We start from the raw sequence: 22,547 nt of genomic DNA, 5'->3' as shown, positions 1-22,547 counted from the left end.
AAATCCATCCCCCTTCCCCATTACATTCAATATAGTACAACTCATGTTGGGTTCATCCTTATGAGCTGTGCCATTTTGTTTCTTCTAATGTCGTACTGTATTTATAATACATTCCACCTCTTTGCAATACATTTTACTCCTTTTATACATATTATAACTGGGTGGCATTTCTGTATTTATACTTCTTGGTCCTTCACCTCATATCAGTCTAATTTTTTTACCAGTTTAGCATTAAGCAGCCATATGTCATTGTTCTCTAATGCTTTCATATATATATGATATCTTAAATTTCAGCTTTAATACTCAATCATTTCTCTTCTTTGAATCTTTTAGTTAATTATTTCTTGTGTACAATAGTTATTGTATCACCCAGTTTCTCTGCCCAAAATTTTAGCATACAATCCCGGTCTTTTTTCATGCTTTCTCAGTTACTTTTCTTTTATTAATTTATCTCCATCATCTCAAAGCATTTTAAAAAGCTAACCACCAGTTGTTGGGATCTTATTATCCTTCCCTTTTGGGGTGAATACCATTCTTGTTGCAGATATGAGATATAAAATAGAATTGGCCCTTCATATCCATGGAGGAACCCCACAGATGCCAAAAAACACAGGACCTCGTGTCTCATTGGTTTTAATGGCAGTACACACATGCTGCCATCGGGGTGAATGAAGCCCGGCCATCCACAGATGCTCAGATCCATGGATGGCAAACCCATAGTTGTGGTGGGCTGACTGTAATGTGGCATGTTTCCTTTCCTTTTCTCTGACTAACGTACTCAGCAAAAAAAAAAAAATCAGATTCCATCTTAATTTTAATTTGGAATATCATCTGCATTGTTGTGTACTTCCACCCTAAAAATTTTAGTATGTGGACATATCCACCACATATGATAGAAAGTCCCTTTAGTTTTGCCACACTTCCAGTATTTTTCATCACCATTTTTGTGCATTTTGGCTAACTTGGCTGGTGTTAAATATAATCTGTGGAACATCTTATAGTAATTCTTTTTTCTGTCCATATTTAATAGAAACTTTAATTTTTATCCCACCACTTTTCCCATTTATAAAGATGTATTACATTTTCAATGTTTAAGACCCATCTTACAGTGCTTCACTGCTTCTTGCTCGATTTCTGTTTTTAATGTCTTTGACGGACCTATACCTTTAGAACAAAGACAATTGCCTATCTCTCTACTGACTGAATGAGGTCATTTCTGATGGCAACAAGCTCATTGCACTGAATTCACATATGTGATTTCTATGCATCAGTTAATATTACATGTGAGAATACACTATATTAGATAACAACCACATTCCTTTTAACAAATTCCCTGCATGGGGGGGGGAGTAATGTATTTTCAGTTGAGCACCCTCAGAATGGATGTTTATTTTGTATGTGCAATTCAGTAATTTTTACCTTAAGAGATGGGGCTGAAAAATTTTGTCACCTTCTCACACTCAGTAAATCATGTCAGAGGTTGAGCAGGTGAAAGATTCCTTGATGCCACAGCTGACATTCTAAGGTCCTTTATGGAATTGTCATAATCAAGTCATTGACAAGTGGTGCATTGACACAGGAACTGATGTTCGTGGTTCTAGTCTGTGGCTTCTTACTACTGAGGAGCCATTATAGATTGGGGATGTCTGTTAGCAATGTCAGGCCTATCACCAAAGCCACTGAGAAGCAGAGTGCCATTATCCACAATGGACTGAAAACCATGGATGGTACATTGGAAGAGTTTTAGTTGAGGGGGGGAGGGGTTACACAATAAACAGTGTTCTGTCACTTTCTTGTCAAGGCTGTAAAGATTATTTCTAAGTGCACATCTGACTTTGTTGACAAGGTTTTTCACTTCACCAGGTGGGCATTGTGGTCTCAAAAATGCTTATTGATGATCCTTTTTGAAGCAGGAACAAATGCAGTTGATTCACGGGGCTTAACTTTGGACAGTGGATCTTACAATGTGTTCTAGGGTGGAACAGAAATAGAATCTATATATGTACAGTGGCCAGTGCATGCAATCACTGGGCATAATGGTGGATATTGGCAGAAGGTGAATATTAAATTTCTTTTTAGGATACATAGGAGTAAAAGCTTGTTCTGCATGACAGTGGCCGATACAATGACTCCTGTTTCACACAGGTGTTTGGAAGAAAAAAGATCCCACTTTAAATATCAGTTTCTGTAAGGAATTAGAAAATAATTAGGATTTTGCTTTTCTTTGTGGCTTTGGGGGGGAAACCAAAAACGGCAGTTCTGTGAACAAAAGATAGAATGTTTTCTGTCCCCAAGTGGTTTTTCTTTGTCATGTCTATTTAATTAGCAAATATTTCTAGACTTGAAGCAAAGCCATCTATTTAACCACTAGAATACTTTTTGTAGGCAGACTACAGACTACAGCCTCAGTTTTTTTAAGTCACAGGTCAGTTGCCGCCAGAGTGGTGATCCCTCCTGGAGATCCCAAATGAATTCACTTTTTACATTTAAGAGTAGTTGAAGTTATCTCATGTCACTATTTTTTTCTCTTTCTAGGTGATGTCATTGTCTATATTAATGAAGTTTGTGTCCTTGGGCATACTCACGCAGATGTAGTCAAACTCTTCCAGTCTGTTCCCATTGGTCAAAGTGTCAACCTGGTGCTATGTCGTGGATACCCTCTGCCCTTTGATCCTGAAGATCCTGCCAACAGCATGGTGCCACCACTTGCAGTCACGGAGAGGCCTCCAGTAGTAGTAAATGGAAGACATAACTATGAAACTTATTTGGAATATATTTCTAGAACTTCTCAGTCTGTTCCAGATGTAACAGATCGGCCACCACACTCCTTGCACTCCATTCCAGCAGATAGTCAGCTTGATAGCACATTCCCACCACCTGTTCATGATGATAATGTTTCAATGGCTTCTTCAGGGGCCACGCAAGCTGAACTCATGACCTTAACCATTGTGAAAGGGACCCAGGGCTTTGGCTTCACTATAGCAGACAGTCCCACAGGACAGAGAGTGAAGCAAATTCTAGACATTCAGGGGTGCCCTGGTTTATGTGAAGGTGACCTCATTGTTGAGATCAACCAGCAGAATGTACAGAACCTGAGCCATGCAGAAGTAGTGGATATACTTAAAGAATGTCCAGTTGGAAGTGAGACCTCTTTGATTATCCATAGAGGAGGTAAGTCTAGAAAGTCTGCACAATTACAATAATATGTGTGAAAGGATTTCAAATATGTTTGCTGTTTCATTGTGCACAAAGTGGAAGAAACTTCTCTTCCTAAGTCTGTAAAAAATGTAAACTTAACGAGGCATGTAGGCATAATATAAAATTATAGTGTCAGTTCCCCTTCTCTTTTATTTTGAGACATTAAAAATACATGAGTATTTTTGTCTCCGTAAGTGAAAATGTAGTTGTTTCTGTCTGTCTGGGCTTCCATATTTTTTATTTTATTTTTATTTTTATTTTGCATGACATCTGTACATAGAATGTTACAAGATGTATAGCATAGCAGTATTTAACTCTCATATGTGAATTGATTCAAGGAGATCATATGATAATGCTGGCAAAGTTTATATGGTTCATCCAGAAGCAGGCTGTTTGATTTATTACATCCTCTTCCATATCATTTTGTAGGTATTAGACACAGCAGTTAGTTATGAGAGCTTTCTCTGATTTGGAAAATTTAATATCTTATTCAGTCCAAATTAAGTGATTCAATTACAGATTTGATCATTATCCCTGTGACATAAATATGTGATTACTCATATCTACAAGAATTTTGTGAACAATTACTACACATTAGATTTAATTAGAAGCTACCCTATAGAATTAAAATTGATGGAGACATTTTCCCCCAAAAAGGGAAGATTTGATAATATACTCTGAAGGGGCCCTAAATTCATTACAATTGCTAAAGTGGGAATTTTCAAGCATTTTTATAAAGCAACAAATGGTAAAGTGGTTAAAAAAAGGAAATGTTAAATAAATGGTTTTAAAATGCACATACAAAAATTAGCATAGCATTTGAAGCAGGCATGGGAAGGGTGCACTCTGTGAAAAACCTATAAAAAAAACTTGCAGCCCAAACTGGGAGCCAGAAGTGACATGATATCAGTTTCAGGTCACCAAGGACTAGACTGTTCAATGACTGAGGCCAAGAATTGACTGTCATCTCTTACACTGTTGCCCACTGTTTTAAGTAATTTAAGATAATGTAATGGTGTTCCTGCATCCTCTGTGTGTAAGCGTTTGTGTGTGGGTACATAGGGAACAAATTGTCTCCTTTCCTTCCAAACCACTGAAGAGCTGCAGTGGAGGAGAAAAGGAGGGTTGGAAATTCCATCAATGTACATTGGAATTAGATCTTTGTAAATGTGAAAAGGGTTTGTATAAGTACTGACTCAGGTTACCAACTTAGAGAGGAGCTTTGGTGTGATCCCTTCTTCTTCCCATTTAATGCCATAGCTGGAATCTGAACTAACATGGGGGAAGGATTGTGAGAATTATCTGAGTAATGTTAACGTAATGCAGAGAGTTTGCATCTTGAAATGATAAATTTCATTGCTTGTGCAAGCATGGTTATGACAGACATAAATCTGTTGCATAATGAATTCTACCCTTTTGCAGACCTTGTCAAGGTGAAGTTTTTCCACTTTTTCTAAAGTTGTTTGGACACATAGAATCATACAACTGGAGGAGCTTCTAGTCCAGCCTCTACCTAAAAATCCAGTGTCATATTGCATACATTAAGAGCACAGAGCACTCACTATAACATTGGAGCAGAGCCTATAATCCATATGATCACTGTTTCTATTGCCCAAAACAGATGGGCAGGAAAGAGCTGCTTCCAGCCACTTCAGGGGCAGGGCATGCAAATGATGCATGTCCCTGGAGCAGCTGGAAGCTGCTTAGCCACCGCCTAAGGCAGCCTGAAGCCAGTCAAATTAGGAATGTAAAAAAGCGCTCCTTGATGGCAGCTCATTCAGGGATGTGGCAGCAGCTGGCTCCAGGACCACAGTCCCCAGTTACTGTGGTCCCACACCAATCTGGGGCCAACCAATGCTGGAGCAGCCAAAGGCCGCTCCAAGCTGCCGATCTGCTTTGGCCCTATGTGTCCTAGGTAGACAGGAACAAATATCAGAAATAATTTAGAGGAAGGAAAACAGTGTTCAATATTTCATTTTCTTTGTCTTAATTATATTTATTCTTATTATGAAACCTACAAATTCTATATAAATAAAATTTTGTTAACAGCGATTATGTTATACATATCTTCATTATAAGCAAACATATATAGTTGACTAACATTGTAAGTATTACTAGTTTACTAAGTGAAATCATTCTTAAAAACATATTCATTATCTGTAAATATAGGGGATGTGCTGGCTTTGTGGTTAAGATGCCAGTTCTGATGATCAGAAGGTCAGAAGGTTGGCAGTTCGAGGCCCAAATGCTGCATGTTGAGCTCCTGTCACTAGTCCCAGCTTCTGTCAGCTTAGCAGTTCACAAACATGCAAATGCAAGTAGATAAATAAGTACCACTTTGGTGGGAAGGTAACAGCATTCGGTGAAGTCATGCTGGCCACATGACTTCCAGAGCAGTCCTCGGACAATGCTGGCTCTTTGGCTTAGTAATGGAGATGAGCACCACTCCCTACAGTCAGTTACAACTAGACATTCATGTCAAGGGACTACTTTTACCTTTATAGTTGACGAACATTATAATTACTAAGTAAAATCGTTCTTAAAAATCTATTCATTATCTGTAAATATTTACATAAACATTATACATTTACATAGGCATTAAACCACTTATAATAGTTCCTTTTCAACAGAATAAAAATATGGTTTTAATTTTCTTAATAGTTTATATAGTTAAACATTGTCTTCTATCATATTTCAGAACTTCTTGTAAATGGACTTTTCTCAAAAAAATCTAAAATCCACATCACTAACCATAATAATGCATTAATTTTATCATGCATATCAATTTGTGTTTAAACCACAATGGAAGGACTATCTGGATGTTTCAATCTGTAACTAATTGACATTCTAGCAACAATCAATGAAATAATAGTCTTTTCCATATCTTCTTATACTACAAAAAGTCTACATTGTTATTAATCGGTTTCAAGAGAAATCATAAAACAGCATATATTTTCCAAAATCACGGTTCTGTGTAACTATATTCTGAAACATATCCATTATAAATTCACAAAACCTGTAGCCTCCAAGACACATTTTCAACAACCTAGATGACTGTGACTCAGGTAGACAACTTGTTCCACCTGACAAGACTGTGACTTGTCTTCACTGGCCAGAATATTCCAGGCTGCCTTCAGAATATTCTGGCCCTGGATTCCCAATCCCTGTTACCTCTTGCTTACAAGCAATGACTCTCTCCACAGTGGCTGCCTTTCTATGCAATCCCTGTTCACTGCCCAGCACTGCTGTTGAGGTCATTACAAGACACCCAGACATGTTATCAATGCTGGGCACCTCATTCTAACCTCAGAGCATGCACCATAGAGGGAGGCTGCTTGTCATTGCTGGGGGGAGAGATGAAAACCCGAAGCAATAGGTAAGGTCTTAAAAATCAAATTAAGGGGAGGAAATGCCAAATCAAGTGCAGACATCATGAACACAGTTTGTGCCCAATTTGGGATTTGGAGCTTGTATCATGTAAACAGGAGCCTGGGGTGAATTCAGAGTAAATAACACATATAGACAAGCCCTCAGACTGAAACTCTAGGGAATTTATCACAGGGGAAAGAAACACCCAAATCCTATGGATAAGTGGGGTTTAAACCTAAGAATGTTTTCAGATGACGTAGCACGACTTGGGCATTAATGCAACATCAACCCGTGCAGAAAGCTGAAAATCGCACTGTTTTTTAAGTTCAGGAAAATCCTGGTTAAAAAGAGGCATGATTTCATGGCTTTCTGCATGGGTTAATGTTGGGTTAATGTCAAAATAGCCCAGCATGTCTGAAAACAATCCCGCTCTTGCAGGATATTCCCGGATCCCAATAGTCCCCCCAATAAATCTTTATTCTGTTTGTTGTTGTGTGCCTTCAAGTCACCTCAGACTTATGACAGCCTGTAGGTGAACCTATAATGGGAATTTCCTGGCAAGGTTTCTTCAGAGGAGTTTGGTCATTGCCTTCCTCTGAGACTAAGAGAGTGTGACTTGCCTGAGGTCACCCAATGCATTTCCATGGCTGAAAAGGGGGATTTGAACCCTGGTATCTCAAAGTCCATGGGATTTGGGCGCTTTGCCTCCCATGTAATAAATTCCCATATCCTCTTATTTGTTACCCAGTCAGTCCCATTAAGTATCATAATCACTTGCATCTGAGCAGATATGCATAGGATGCACTGCTGAATTACAAATATATACACTCTTACCTAGAACGCAGTGGTATTTATTTGTAAGTACATGTTTTGATGATTGCACTGTAAATCTCAAAACTTAGAAGCAATCACATGCATATCTCCAAGAATCATGATATATTCCTACCACCTGCTTCTGTCTGCCCTGGTAAGATATCCACTGTGCATCTAGTTTAATAAGAATTTTGTAAATTTGTCCCAATGCTCCATTAAATCAATTCAGTCTACATTCATTCATTAAAGAAATTAGTTTGATTTAAATTTAACAACACACTACTGGACATCTGCTTCTTCAACGGCTTTATTATCCCCCCATCCACCCTGAACCTGTTCACTCCACCCAAAACCCATTAGGTCAGATTTACTAGTCCTCCAGAGGAAATTTTTGAAGGCACACAGGGGCCACATAAGAGACAGCGCATCCCTCACCCTGCCACCATTCCACGGTTTGAAAAACTGTTCCACAAGTAGTATGATGCCATAGGATCTAGCCATTTATGTCTAATATAGAAATAACAGAAAACATAAGTTGTTCAATAATCTCAGTCCCTTTTTGTTACACAAACATACTGTCCCATTCATTATCATGTGTTTTATCTTAGTATATTGGTTTCATCCCAATAACTATTTTTCCCCAATAAATCTTTATTCTGTTTGTTGTTGTGTGCCTTCAAGTCACCTCAGACTTATGACAGCCTGAAGGTGAACCTATAATGGGAATTTCATGGAAAGGTTTCTTCAGAAGAGTTTGGCCATGCCTTCCTCTGAGACTAAGAGAGTGTGACTTGCTTGAGGTCACCCAATGCATTTCCAGGTATTTGAACCCTGGTATCTCAAAGTCTTAGTGCATGCTCAAACCACTGCACAGATTCAGTCTTCTTTATCTATAATGCTTGGGACCAGAAGTATTTTGGATTTTGGGTTTTTTGGATTTTGGATTATTAGCATATTCATAATGAGAGATCTTGGAGATGGGCCCCAAGTCTAAACATGAAAATCATTTATGTTTCATATATTCCTTAAATTAAATAAAATAATTTTATACATAATATGTTTAGTAAGTTTGTACATGAAACAAATTTTTTTTTGTACACTGAACCATGAGAAAGCAAAGTGTCGCTATCTCAGGCACCCATGTGACTCCCAATTTTGGAGTACTTAGGATTTCAGAATTCTGGATAAGGGATATTCAACTTGTACCACAATGTCTGTTTTATTCAGTAGCTCTTAAAAAAAGGCAGCAAAGAATGAGATCAATTTGTCTTTTGAACCATCCCAAATTGAACATAATCTCCCACATTATATTATTTATTTTAATGTATCTTTCTTGCTATAGTACTATCTCATTTTTTAAAATTACTTGCTTACTTCTATTGGTTATGTCAGCATCTAGATGCAATTTACTATATTGTATATTGGTCATATATGTGATGCATGATATTTATAATTTCTGGATGCTTTTAGACAATTTGCTTGAGCTAATCTAGTTTGAATATATTGGATATATTATTCAATGTAATAATCATGTAATATCCAATTAGGACATCTTTTTCCTCTATATTACTCAGTCTAAATTATTTACCTAATGTGCAATTCATCCAGATTTGTCTACTCTGCCTTAAAAGTGATATCAGTCTGTAAGATTATGATTTAGACCAATGTTTCTACCTTTCAAGATGCAATAATATAAGGTTCTCTCTAAGGTTCTGGATATATATGCTTTTACATAAGCTCATTGCAGCAGATTTCACAATGTTCCCCATGTTAGGGATCGTTAGAAAATATGACATTCAACATCATTTTGCATTTATCCACATTTACGATGCAGCCATACTTGAAAAATAGGTATTGTTCTGACAATTGCACTTCAACAAAAGGTATTGCAAAGCTGGAAATGGTAGAGAAAAATGGCAACAAACATGAGTTAAGAAGGGGAGCAACTCTCTCAAAAGGGAAGCTTGCTATATTTGGGGCTAGGGTTGCCACACTGAAAATTAGAAGGGGCTCCTGAATATGTACTGGTTGTCTAGAAGTGGTTTCATTAGGTGTTGTTTGTCATGCAACAAGGTACAAATCAACACATGCTGAAATTCCCTCTTCTGCACAATCATTAAAAGTAAAGGAACCCTCCTCCAGTTTTCATTATAGAAACACTGTTTGGAGCTGTTTAATTTAGTGGGGAAAGACATGTAAAAGTACAGATGATGCATGATGTGAAAAAAACAAATAGAGAGCTCTCTCTCTCTCTCTCTCTCTCTCTCTCTCTCTGTCTCTCTCTCATATTAAAACGCAAAGTCATGTAGAAAAGCTAAATAGTTGGAGATTCAGCACATACAACCAAAAGTCTGTTTCAACATGTCAGGTAGTTAATTATGGAATTCAGTGCCACAAGGTGTAGGGAAAAACCACAGACTTGGGCAGTTTATTTTATTTTGGTTAATTTTTTCAATTTATAATGCATCTTTTTCTTCTCCCACCCTGTGTCACCCAAGGTGACTCACACATCAGTTAAAATAGAATACATTAATTAAAAATGAGTGGTTAATAATCAAATAAGATACTAATATTAAAGCATCAATATAGTCGGGCCTTGGTATCCACGGGATATCCGTTCTGGACACACACACACCACGGATACCAAAATCCACGGATGCTCAAGTTCTGCTGTCCTTTGTGGCGATGTATGCATGCATACAGCACCAGTATTAGGGACAATGGTACTTCAATGGCAGTGTGTGCATGTAGCTGCACCATTAGGGACAGTTTAGGTGAAACCCCATTGTCCATAATAGTGGCTTGGCTGCATGCATGCGTCACCACTGGGGACAACAGTTGCAGCCACGTGCATGTGATGCCATTGGGAACAACACAGGCTTGCCATCCACAGATACTCAAATCTACAGATGGCAAGTCTGTGGATACCGAAGGCCAACTGCACTTGAAAACAATATAAAATCATGGCAAGAACAGTTTAAAAAATTGCAGCACACACATGCCATTAAAAACTTTTCCAAAAGCAAGCTAATCGCCAAATGCTTATTCAAATAAAAAAGCTTTACCTGCTGGAAGAAGGACAGCGGGGAGGAGGCCACCCTGGTATCCCATGGCAGAGAGTTCTATTGCCTGGGAGCAGCCACCATAAAAGGCTGACTCCCATGTTCTCTCCAAACATTCTTTGAAGGTGGTGAGACTGAAAGAAGGAACTCAGAATTCAGACATGCTCATATGGGGAGACATAGACTCAAAACAGATGGACCAGAAGGAGCAGCTTCCAGCTGCTTTGGGAGTGTAGTGTGCAGACAACGCACAGCCCCAACACAGCCAGAAGCCACAGCTTGTTTGGGACTGCAACGGCATCCTGTTTTGGAAGTCCCAGCTGATTGGGGACCAGTCACAGCTGGTTCGTCCCAATGTCTTTCAGCTGCTCTGAATCTAAGGCATAAAGTCTTGAAAAGGGATAACATAGGGCTGAAACAGATGGCCCTGTTAAGCTGGCTTTGAGCCATCTTGGGAGCATGGCATTTAGATGTGCCATGCCCAAAAGCTGGACAAAAGCTGCACCACGATTACAAAAGCTGGCTCTACAGGCAAAGGTGCAGCTTTTTTCCATCCCAAATAGGAACAGAATTTTTCCTCTCCTATTTAAAGTGGAAGCTGGCAGGATTGGGGTTGTGCATCTGTTTGCTGTGGCCCCAATCCAGCCTAAAAAGGGAGGCTCCAAGCCCTTTTGACCATCTGTTACAGCCCATAGATATTGGAAGATAAGGCTATCAATGGTTTATCTACTGGCTTATTGACATCAATATCCATGAGGTCTAGGGAATACTGCACTGATGTCTGGCTTGTGAGCTTGCCATAGTAACTGTTTAGCTACTATAGGAACAGAATACTATACACGATAAGCCCTTATACTAATTCATTGCAGCTCTTCTTAGATGCTGAAAAGGGATTTATGGTGTCTCACTTTAACAAGGGCATTATTGTTTGCTTTTTCATTATTCTTATCAATTCAAAGTCACTGTTAAACTTACACATTTTACATGCTATAATAATATGAATCAGTCTTGTGAGAAATTCATATATCCGTGTATCATACTGATTTTCTGCTGTGTAAACATTTAGAGGTAAATACATAAAGGTGTGGAAATTGGAGGAAGAAACACCAATAATTTAAGATATACAGATGACACCATACTACTAGCAGAACATAGCATGGACTTGGAACAAATACTGAAGCAAGTCAAGGAAGAAAGTGCAAAGTCAGGTTTGCAGATGAACATTAAGAAAACAAAATAATAACCATGTGGAGAAACTAGAGCATGTCCAAAGGAAAGCGACTAAAATGGTGAAGGGTCTGGAAGCCATGCCCTACGAGGAATGACTTAGGGAGCTGGGGATGTTTAGCCTGGAGAAGAGAAGTTTAAGAGGTGATATGATAGTCCTGTTTAAATATTTGAAGGGATGTCATATTGAGGAGGGAGCAAGCTTGTTTTCTGCTGCTCCAGAGACTAGGACCCAGAACAATGGATGCAAGCTACAGCAAAAGAGATTCCATCTCAACATTAGGAGGAACTTCCTGATAGTAAGGGCTGTCCAACAGTGGAATACCCTTCCTCGGAGTGTAGTGGAATCTCCCTCCTTGGAGGTCTTTAAACAGAGGCTGGATGACCATCTGTCAGGGATGCTTTGATTTGGATTTCCTGCATGGCAGGGGGTTAGACTGGATGGCCCTTGCAGTCTCTTCCAACTCTATGGTTCTATGATTCTATGATCTACATAACTTTAAAGTATATGATAAAGACATTGAAATAGTTCAGGATTTCCCATAACTTACCACAGAAAGGAGACTACAGTCCAAAAAAATCAGATGACTTGGACTTAGAAGGGCAACTATGAAGGACCTAGACGTGTAGCGATATATAATACTAAAAATAGGCTTGTCTGTGCCATCATATTTCCCATTTCTTTGTATGGTTTTAAATCTAGACAGTGAAGAAAGCTGATAGGAAGAAAAAGAATTCATTTGAAATATGGTGCTCAAGAAGAGTTCTGTGGATACCATGATCCACTAAAAAGACCAATAAATGAGTCCTAGGGCAAATCAAGCATGAATTCCTAGAATCCAAGATGGTTAAACTGTCACTGTTGTACTTTGGCCATAAAAGAAGACATGACCACTAGAAAGGACAATAATGTATGGTAAGCTAGAAGGCAGTAGGAAAAGAAGAAGACCACATTCCAGATGGATAGACTAAGTCAAAGAAACCATGGCCCTGAATCTTCAAGACCTGAGATGATAGGGTGACTTGGAGGTCTCTTACTCATAGGCTTGTTATAAGGCCAAGTCAACCTGATGGCAGCTAACAGCAACAAAAACAAAATGGTGCTTACCCAATCACTGGAAACCTCTTATTCTTTTTCCATTTGTTGCCCTTTTCAGCTCACTTTCTTTCTTCATTATCTTTGCTAGATTTTTTTTCTCAGTCATAACATTTTTCAGTATCCCTTTGTGTCAAAAAAATTGGAAAAAATGGATTCTGTTTCCTTTCCATAATTTACTGTCCCAGGTTCCTTTGAAATGAACTAATAAGCGTTTGTGTACATTTTGGTTACAAATTCATTTCTGTTCCTGTTGTAATACTTGGGTCTTTTAAATTGGTATAATATTTTTGTGTGTTTTCTTCATGTCAAAAGATGTTTGTTTAATGAAAAAGCCTCTCATAACTGCTTTTGATACTCCTACATTGTTCAGATGACTGTCCCTCAGCTCATAACTGGGGAGATATTGAACTGAGAACATTCTTCCATTTTTTAAAAAGTTATATCTTGAATGGTATTTCCCTTATATTATTTAAGTTTCTAAATATTTTTCATTGGCTTTTTAATGAAGTGAAAGTTATATTATTATTTTTTAATATCCCAGCAAACTTTTTCATATATTCCCAGAATTCAGTCCTTTCACATTTAATTGAACAATATTTTAATCAATATATACAGATAAGCAGAATGTAAAACTAAATCTGTATCAGTTTATGTTTGAGTCAGTCGATGAAAGTACAGGATTCTTTAAAAAAATTAATCTTTCAGGGTTTCTTTTTCATTTTTCATAACCACTACTCACTCTTTGCTCATCCTAACACTTACACATAAATCCAATTGCTAGTTCCAGCTACAACAAAGCCATTGAATTTGTTATGGAAACCCCATTAACTCACTCGGACCACTCAATTTGGGGCTAGCAAATGGCCTTACTGTCTACATAGAATACACCAACAATAGCTAATATTTCTTTCTTGCTAATATTTGATCAAGCATCTTAAATGACTCTTTTCTTTGATAAATGAACACTTGGATATGCTGTTCTGAATCTTGAATTCCTTGATCTGCTTGCATTTTCTTTAAAGTACTAGGCTTTGAATAATATTAGCCTATAGAAAGCAAAAAAAAATGAATGAATAATGGTATACAAAGCAAAATCTTTTAAATATTTGAAATCATAAACATGTAGAAAGAACAAAAAGGTGTATGTTCTGTTAAAGTAAATTACTGTTTTCTAGATTTAATCTGTACATCTGTTAACATAAGACCCTGATAAATTTTCTATTCCATTAAAATGCCAGTTGCTAAAGACAGTCAGCGGCCTTTTGCAAAAGTTTCTATTCCTTAAATATTTACTCCACAGAAATATTTACATTACTAATTTTTGACATGTCAGAAAAAATGTGTGACCTCACAATAATATTCTGTAATTCTGCGTGTTTGCATGTGTGTGTGTTTGGAATGACAGTAGAAACTGAATGTGCAAGGGTTTTTTTTCCATTTTAATATCAGTCACATCTTATATTTTAAATCTAGTGAATAATGGTTATGTCACTGTGAAATGCTATTTAGCTTTGCATGCATATTGATTGCTGTAATTAAGGAAGGGATGTGATACATCTGGGTTGTCAACAGCTTTTGAAGGTTGACATAACAAAGTTCATCATAGTCTTGGCATTTCTGTGTAATTTAATCTGATGATATGGAAATATCTGCTGGTGATCTTAGTGATCTGGAAATCTTATATATATGATGTGAGCCATGCACAGGCAAGCAAAGAGGCAAGTGGAAATAACAGATTACCTTGGTAAATCTGCATTGATAAACAGCTTTTATTTTTCAGATCTAAATATTAAGACCATGATTAGTTAAGAGGAAAGTGGATAATAAAATATGATAGTAATCTGCATGTATAATGTCTGCATATGCATCCACTTTACTTTAACAAAATAAGTATTTATTTATTTCATGGATTAGTAATCTGATTTCCAGGATCAGGACAGATTACAACAGAACTGCTTTTCCAATTGTTGCTTCTTGGTCACAATTCCATTTTCTTATAGCTAAGTTTACTACAGGTTGAGTCCCCTTTATCCAAAATGCTTGGAGCCAAAAGTGTTCTGGATTTTGGTTTTGGTTTTCTGGATTTTGGAATATATGCATATACATAATGAGATTAGAGATGGGATCCAAGTCTAAACAAGACGTTCATGTATACACCTTATGCACGTAGCATAAAGGTAATTTTACTCATGATGTTTTTAATAATTTTGTGCATAAAACAACATTTATATATGCTGAACAGTCAGAGAGTGAATGTGTTCCTAAGCCACCCAGGTTGGATTTTGGAATATTTTGGCTTTGGGAATTCTGGATAAGAGAGATTCAACCTGTAATTCCAGGAAATCCAGATTTGATTTTTGGATTGATTGATAATAAGCAATCAGAGCTTTAAAACAACAGTATTCAATCAATTTATCCTACAATGATAAATAATTACAATAATTTAAGATAAATACAGCACACGGATTTGAGCAGGATTTCAGCATCCACAGACAGCAAGCCCTATTGACTTCAATGGCTGCACATGCATGAAGACCCGGCACAGCATCCCCACACATACCGCCATTGAGTACTGAGAGACTTGAGGTCCCATGATTTTTGCCAGCTGTAGGGGGTCTGGAATGGAAAACTCACAGATAAGAAAGGCCCACTGTATAGCAGCAACAGATAAAACCTCAGTTAAAAGGACACCACAATAAAATTAACTAAATGCAGACTGGAATAAATAGGTTTTTTAAATGTTTCTAAAGATCAGCAAAGAGCAACTGCATACAGTAGACCCTTGTTATACGCTGGGGTTTGGTTCCAAGATCCCCTGTGGATAACAAAATCCGTGGATGCTCAAGTCCCATTAAATATAATGACATAGCAAAATGGTGTCCCTTATAAAAAATGGAAAATCAAGGTTTGATATTTGAAATTTATACTTTTTCAAACCATGGATGCTTGAATCCGTGTATAAAAAATCTGTGTATAAGAAGGGCCGACTGTACTCTTTTCTGAAGAAGATAATCCAAAAATGTAGGGTCATCTCAATTTGTGATACACAGTAATCTCATAGTTCTCACTCCTTCCTAAGAGAGGAAAGTTAGTGAAAAAGTGGCACTTATGCTTATACTCAAAAACTTAAAATGATTTGTACTGATTACCTTTATATTGGAAGGTGAATGCTTATTTTAACTACATTGATTCTAGATTACTGTTTAAATTTGCATTATATTTCTTCTGTTGTTGTATGCCTTCAAGTCATTTCCAACAAACCTAAGGCAAAACAATCACAGAGTTTTCTTGGCCAAATTTGTTCAAAGGGGGTAGCCTTTGCCTTCCTTTGAGGCTTCCATCTCCATAATATCCTTTTGTAAGTGCAGTAACTAGAACTGTACGCAGTATGCACACAATGAATTTTGATAAGGATATGATATTGGCAGTTTTATTTCTCATTTCTTTCTAATTACGCCCAAGGTGGAAGCTGCCTGTTTTTATAGCAGCCATACAATCGAATGACAGTTTCAAAGAGACATTCACCATAACGTCAGGATTCCTTTGCCAGTCACTCCCAACTCAGATCCCATCAGTATATATATAAAGCCACCTGAGTGCATATGCCTAACTCCACGTTTTGCATTAGGCGAGTCTCTGAATCTCAACCTTGTGTTTTATCTACAATCCTTTGTCTTCTGACATATCTCCACTACAGCTGTTCTTCTTAAGGTAGTATACTGGCTGCTAGTATTAGTACTTTATAGGCAGTTTTGTGTTCTCTTAATAAGTCCATATACATTTACCCCTTTCCTTGATATTCCTTGTTGTTGTGTGCCTTCAAGTTATTTCCAACTTATGGCAATCCCTATCACATGGTTTTCTTGGCATGTTCTGCTCAGAGAACGTTTGCCATTGCCATCCCCTGAGGCTGAGAGTCTGGCTTGGCCAAAGTAACCCTGTGGGTTTCGTGGCCAAGTGGGGATTCTTACCCTGATCTCCAAAGTCATAGTCTAATTTTCAAACCACTACACGACGCTGGTTTTCATCTGATTATTCATTCATTCGTTTATTTCAGTTAGCTATTATTTTGTGGCAGTCATAAAGTTGCCACCTTTAGTTGCTGTACTAGTTGTTGTCTTAATGAAATTGTATACTGCATTTTCACTGTGAAAACTTTCCTGCAAATAGGCAATTAAGCAATGTCTTTTTCACCAGAATCAAATCTCCAAGGTCACTGCGTATTCCTATGCAGAGATGTGCATTGCATGCCTTCTGTAAATTATGCCCCACTGTATTTAGTGCTGTTTTCTTTTCACATTTTGATTCCTGCTCATTCCTCCTCTTCTCTTCTGCATCTTGTATCTAGTAGCCATGTACATAAACATTTCTCTTTCCAATCTCTTTAACAGCATGCAGTCACTTACCACCCTTTCATTTATCGCTTCACCTCTGATTCTCCTTCTCCACATTAATTTCAGTTAAAGATAGCACTGATGAATACTTGCTCCTTTTCCTTTCCAACACTTTGCATTTCAAGATTCTGTCAGAATCTCAGAAAGCCTGGCTTCAAGCTAATTTTGTTTTCACATATGGGAGTATTCTGATCATCTTTCCATGTAGTGTTTCCAGGAATTTCAGTAAAAAGACTGATTAGTGCATATGTTTCCAGAAAGTCTGATTTAGTAATATTTATTACCAACCATCTTCTAAACTACAGGGGATAGGGAGAAATGTGTTTCCATATTGTCTAAAGATTTGAACCTAAACATTGAAATTATAATTATTTGTTTTCAAATCTTTGGTCCAAAATACACTGCAGAAATAATCAACTTTGAGATCACTTTAAATATCATGACACAATGTTGTGGAATCCTGGGATATGTAGTTTGTTGTGGCACCAGAGCTCTCTGACAGAGAAGGCTAAATGTCTTACAAAACTACTGTTCCCAGAATTCATTAGCATTGATCTAGGATAGATAAAGAAGTCTCAAACTGGACTATTTCTTCTGTGTGCTTTGGACCTTTGTCATTCATCTCCATAGAGTTGTGTGAATTATATCAGAATTATAAATAGGAAACCATAAACCATCATACTGAGAATATGAATTTAAGACTTTAGAATAAATGGTAGTTATGGTTTAATAGGTATTAAACTATGTTGATAACAGTTTGTGTATTGTACCCAAAAGGTAGCTTGTTGTTAAGGTGTCACTTTTTGTTGTTAATGTGTCTTTGTATAGTGTACTTATGTAAAATATTATTTTTATGTTAGTGATTCAATTCTCCTATATATTTCATTATGATATTTTGAATTAACAGATATTTCTGTCTTTGTAAAGTGGTATTACTAGTAGAACAATGCTCAAACGCATGCTTACGTGTGTACTAAGCTTTAATGGTAATTTTATTAATAAATTCAAAAGGAAGCTGCTGGTGGAACATGCATATATAGTGTGTGCAGGTATGGAGATGGGGCAACCTTAACTTGTATTAACATTAATTCAGTGAAAACAGGAGAGAAAACATCTCTGAAGAATTCTTTTTATTGGAGAAAAATGTTCATTATTCAGATACAGGTGTTGGCACTTCTGTTACATAAAGTATGGGAATTACACATTAAAGCCTCTGCATGCAAAGTGAGGCAATAGTATCCCATTTTAATTCTGCAGCTGTTGAAATTCTGCCAAGAAGAGCTTTAGGACAGAAATTGAACATTTTTTTCCCCATATGAAGTAGTACAACTGTGTAGCTAGAGAGAAAGCAATTATTTAGACTGGGATGTGATCAGAACAGAAGGACCTGAACTTTTGTCCTTGTTGAAAGTTTTGCATAATGTTTATTGTGCAGTGACTAAAGTCTTGTGGTTGTGGGGGTAAATTACAACATTTGGAGACGTATCAAAGCATCGTGTTAGATAATGGTTTAATGTTGATTTGGAAGGCAAGAGTGGTCCAATGTTTAGTTTCAGCCAGAGGAGATCCATTGAATCAGTGGGCCTCATTTAATTATTGACTTAACAATTCCCATTCATTTAATTGGCCTGTTCTAAATGGGACTAACAACTGGATTTAGTCAAGAAATATGCTAATAGGAAAACAGATTTTTTTCTTAAAATTTTGTCACTCAAGAGCCAGCCAAACCCAATCCTCCATATTTTATGAGTTTGCTAAAGGTAGCATTTAAGAGAGAGGTGTCAAGATATACTCAACTAACAATTCTGTGCTTATGTTATTTAGGGTGTATGTAAAGATTACTTCAATATGTTGAATGTCTTTTATTTTGCTCTGCACAGTTTGTGTAATGTTCCTATTAAGCTCTCTGTTGGACTTTCCAAACTTTTGTTGGAGTACACTGTGTCAAGAATATGATCTGTAACCTCAGAACAATATTGTGTGGAAAAACAGAAATAAAATGAGATAATATTCTATGAAACAAGTGATATCATTATTGTGAGAGAAACATTAGATGTAGTGCTTGGGGGTGATCTAATGATGAATGAAATTCACCTTAAAGTCCAAAAGCATGAAATCGTTATCCTTTATAACTCCCCCTTAAATTCATTTTGTTGGGGCTAGTGCACTGAGTGACCCATGCTGAGATGGCAACAGCTACTGGATACGATGTGGCACATCAGCTGCAATCCCATTACAACCAATTGCAAGGGTGTCAAAGGTGCACAGAGAACATGCACTGATATTTGATCCCATAATAGCCAAAAGGCAATTAGGTGACTAAGGCCTGTTACAGACTGCCAAAATAAAGCTGCTTCGGGTCTCTTTGGAGGTATGATGTTTAAATGATGCATGCATCCTAAGAATCCAGAAGCTGCACCAAAGCTGCACTCCAGTGCTTAGGAATGGAGTGTGGCTTTGGCACGACCTCTGGACTCTTAGGACCCATGCATCATTTAAATAGCATACCTCCAAAGAGACCCGAAGCAGCTTTATTTTGGCAGTCTGTAACAGGCCCAAGTTGTGTTTCCACCATTCCCTATGGCCTATGCAGAAGCAAAAGCAGCCCACATTGCTGTGTCCATACAATGTCTTCAGTGGAAACAAGTATGAAGTTGCAAATAGTAATGTTACAACAGCACAGGAAACATTATTTTTTAAAAGAAACACCAAATACTAAAGCAATAGTATTGTTTTCCCATCAATCTATCTACTTCTATAATTAGCCTTCACAGCTTCACGTATATCCCACTAAAGGCTGGTACAGACAGCCCTAAAGGGGCGGCTTGATGCTACGCCAACTGCACATTTTGGCCTCAATCTGGCATTTTTCCAGTCCAAAAAGAATGGCAAAATGCCTCTCCTTTTTGGAGCATAAAAGAGCTGCCCTTTCCATCATGGCGGTGGGTCTTGTGAACTCCTGCAGTGTGCAGCATCTGAACACCATTCCACCGGAGCACCGTAACACTGTCTGCTATCTGGGCGGATGGGTGGAGTGACACCAGCTTAGGGGTGGTGTTGGGGCACGTGTCATCTAAACACACCGCCCCCAAGCCAGCACTTACTGCCGGTCTGTTTCAGCCCTCAATCTAAATATACTTTGGAAGAGCAGCAAAATCGCACTTCTGTTGTACAGTAGGCCTTCGGTATCAGCTGGAGTTTGGTTCAAGAACCTCCTGTGGATACCTAAATCTGTGGATGCCCAAGTCCCATTATGTACAGTGGTATAGTAGAATGGCATTCCTTATATAAAGTGGCAGAATCAAGGTTTGTTTTTTGATTTTTTTTTTCTTTTATTAAATATTTTCAAATCATGGTTGGTTGAATCTCTGGATGAAGAATTTGTGGACACAGAGGGCTCCCTGTATATGTAATCCTGGAAAGCGTACCGCAAAATGGGCCAGTGTTATAAGCTACATATTGCTTTTGTGTATGTGTGTGTGTGTGTGTGTAGTGGGAATAGAGAAATCAGTAGAACCAAACGGCAAATTTGTCTCTGTTGTTCTTGGCAGCTCCCCACCACTACCACCTTTTTGAATCCAGTAGGATGTTTGTTTTTTACTAGTTCAATGCTGCTGTGGGTTATGGATTTGGTCCTGCTTCATGAAAAGAGGGGGCTTCAAATCAAGTGTTAAAAGGTCTACCCTGACATGTCCTACAATCCTGTTCCTAAGAGTAATGCCAGAATTTTCTGTGGGCATCTCAAAGGACATCTGCGGTAAACATACCACTCTGCCAGAAGGAGAGACTTCAGGGTTGAAATCTGCTTGGTTTTCACGTTAATACAAAACCAATCTTTTCTGCAGTTGTCTTTTTGTTTTCTGAGTTTTGCCACGTAACCTCAGATAACAAAATAACAGAAATGCATACATTAGTAAAAACAAAACTATGTGTTGATATTATTTTAATACTGTCACCAATAAGCAGGTATTCAGAGAAATTTCTACATGCCAAAAATGTGTATTGCAAACTTATACATGCAAGAATATGCTGATGAAAATTATTGAAAGGGGGACTTTCGGTTCATAGCTACATTCAAACCCATTCGTTTTCCACAGACATATGCTTCATCTTTTATCTCTTTTTTTGGAGACAAACTCCACTTCAGTTTATCTTGTACTCCTTTGCATTGCCTTTAGCTTATAGAGAGTTGGGTTTATATATACATCAAGAACACATTTCTATTTTTAGAACAGTGTCATTGTTTGAATCTTGTGAGATCACTTGTATTTCTTTTTTAAAAAATAAAATATTTTCCCTTTGGATGTTTGAACAAAGTGCAGAGATATTATTATTAATAATATTAGTATTCATATTGTTAGTATTTTAAAAACCCATGATAAATTTGCAATGTCGAAAGAAATCAAAGGCCTGTTACAGACTGCCAAAATAAAGCTGCTTCGGGTCTCTTTGGAGGTATGCTATTTAAATGATGCATGGGTCTTAAGAGTCTGGAAGCTGCACTCCAGTGCTTAGGAATGGAGTGTGGCTTTGGCACGACCTCCAGACTTTTAGGACCCATGCACAATTTAAATAGCATACCTCCAAAGAGACCCGAAGCAGCTTTATTTGGGCAGTCTGTAACAGGCCAAAGTCTCCACATGTGAGTCTTAAAGAAGAGCCTTCGTCATGTTCATTGGTGCTGAAAGTAAATTACATTTCAGTGTTTCTAACAGAACAATCTGCTAACATCTAGAAAAAGAATAAATGAATGCCGCTTCTTTCAAAAAGAAAAAAAAACAATAGAAGTAGCTTATGTTAAATAATTCATCCGGGATTCACTAGCCTCATAAAAAGGGTGGATAGGGGACTTTCAAATAGTTTTACTACTTCGGTATGATCTGGACATTTGGAGTTGCAAACATTGCTGGAAATAAGACTACACAACCATGCTTTGTTCCTAATGTCCTTGGGAGGTTATCTTCGGGATTTTTTATGACGAGTTTAAAGAGCCTACTATATTCATCTCATCAGGGATTAGCCTGCATACCTTGTCTTGCTAGGAGCTTGAAATAATTCATTTAATTAATTCAATTAATTCAATCCAAATGAGTTTCAATAGGAGTCCTGAATTTGAACTGGATCCTTACATGACCCTAAATAAACTCCTTGCCTTGTGTGCTCCTATCCCAAAGCTCCCTTTGCCCTTGCAGTCAGAGCTTGCAAGCATTCTGTTCAGGTTCAGGTACACCTTCTAATAGCATGGAGGGAGACTTGAGCTGTCTGTCCTGCTCCATCTATTGCATAAATTCTTCCCAACAATCAAAAACCTCAATAGGGCCAGATTCCAGATCACGGAACAATCTGAGAGGAGATGGAAGTGATGGCATGAAAAATCCCCCTTCC

The 22,547-nt window shown here is 37.7% G+C and overlaps 1 protein-coding gene across 4 annotated transcripts in view; it reads left to right on the top strand.

Moving 5' to 3' along the window:
• Positions 1-22,547, top strand: part of MAGI2 (membrane associated guanylate kinase, WW and PDZ domain containing 2) — a 782,933-nt gene that overhangs the window by 600,159 nt on the left and 160,227 nt on the right. For all 4 annotated transcript variants that reach the window (XM_042468280.1, XM_042468279.1, XM_042468278.1 and 1 more), the window contains one exon: positions 2,536-3,171. In XM_042468280.1, the coding sequence (XP_042324214.1) occupies positions 2,536-3,171 (636 nt within the window). The remainder of the gene's footprint in view (positions 1-2,535; positions 3,172-22,547) is intronic.

Source organism: Sceloporus undulatus, chromosome 5, assembly GCF_019175285.1.
Source record: "Sceloporus undulatus isolate JIND9_A2432 ecotype Alabama chromosome 5, SceUnd_v1.1, whole genome shotgun sequence".
NCBI classification, from domain to species: domain Eukaryota; kingdom Metazoa; phylum Chordata; class Lepidosauria; order Squamata; family Phrynosomatidae; genus Sceloporus; species Sceloporus undulatus.
This window is presented reverse-complemented; position numbering and strand designations above follow the sequence as displayed.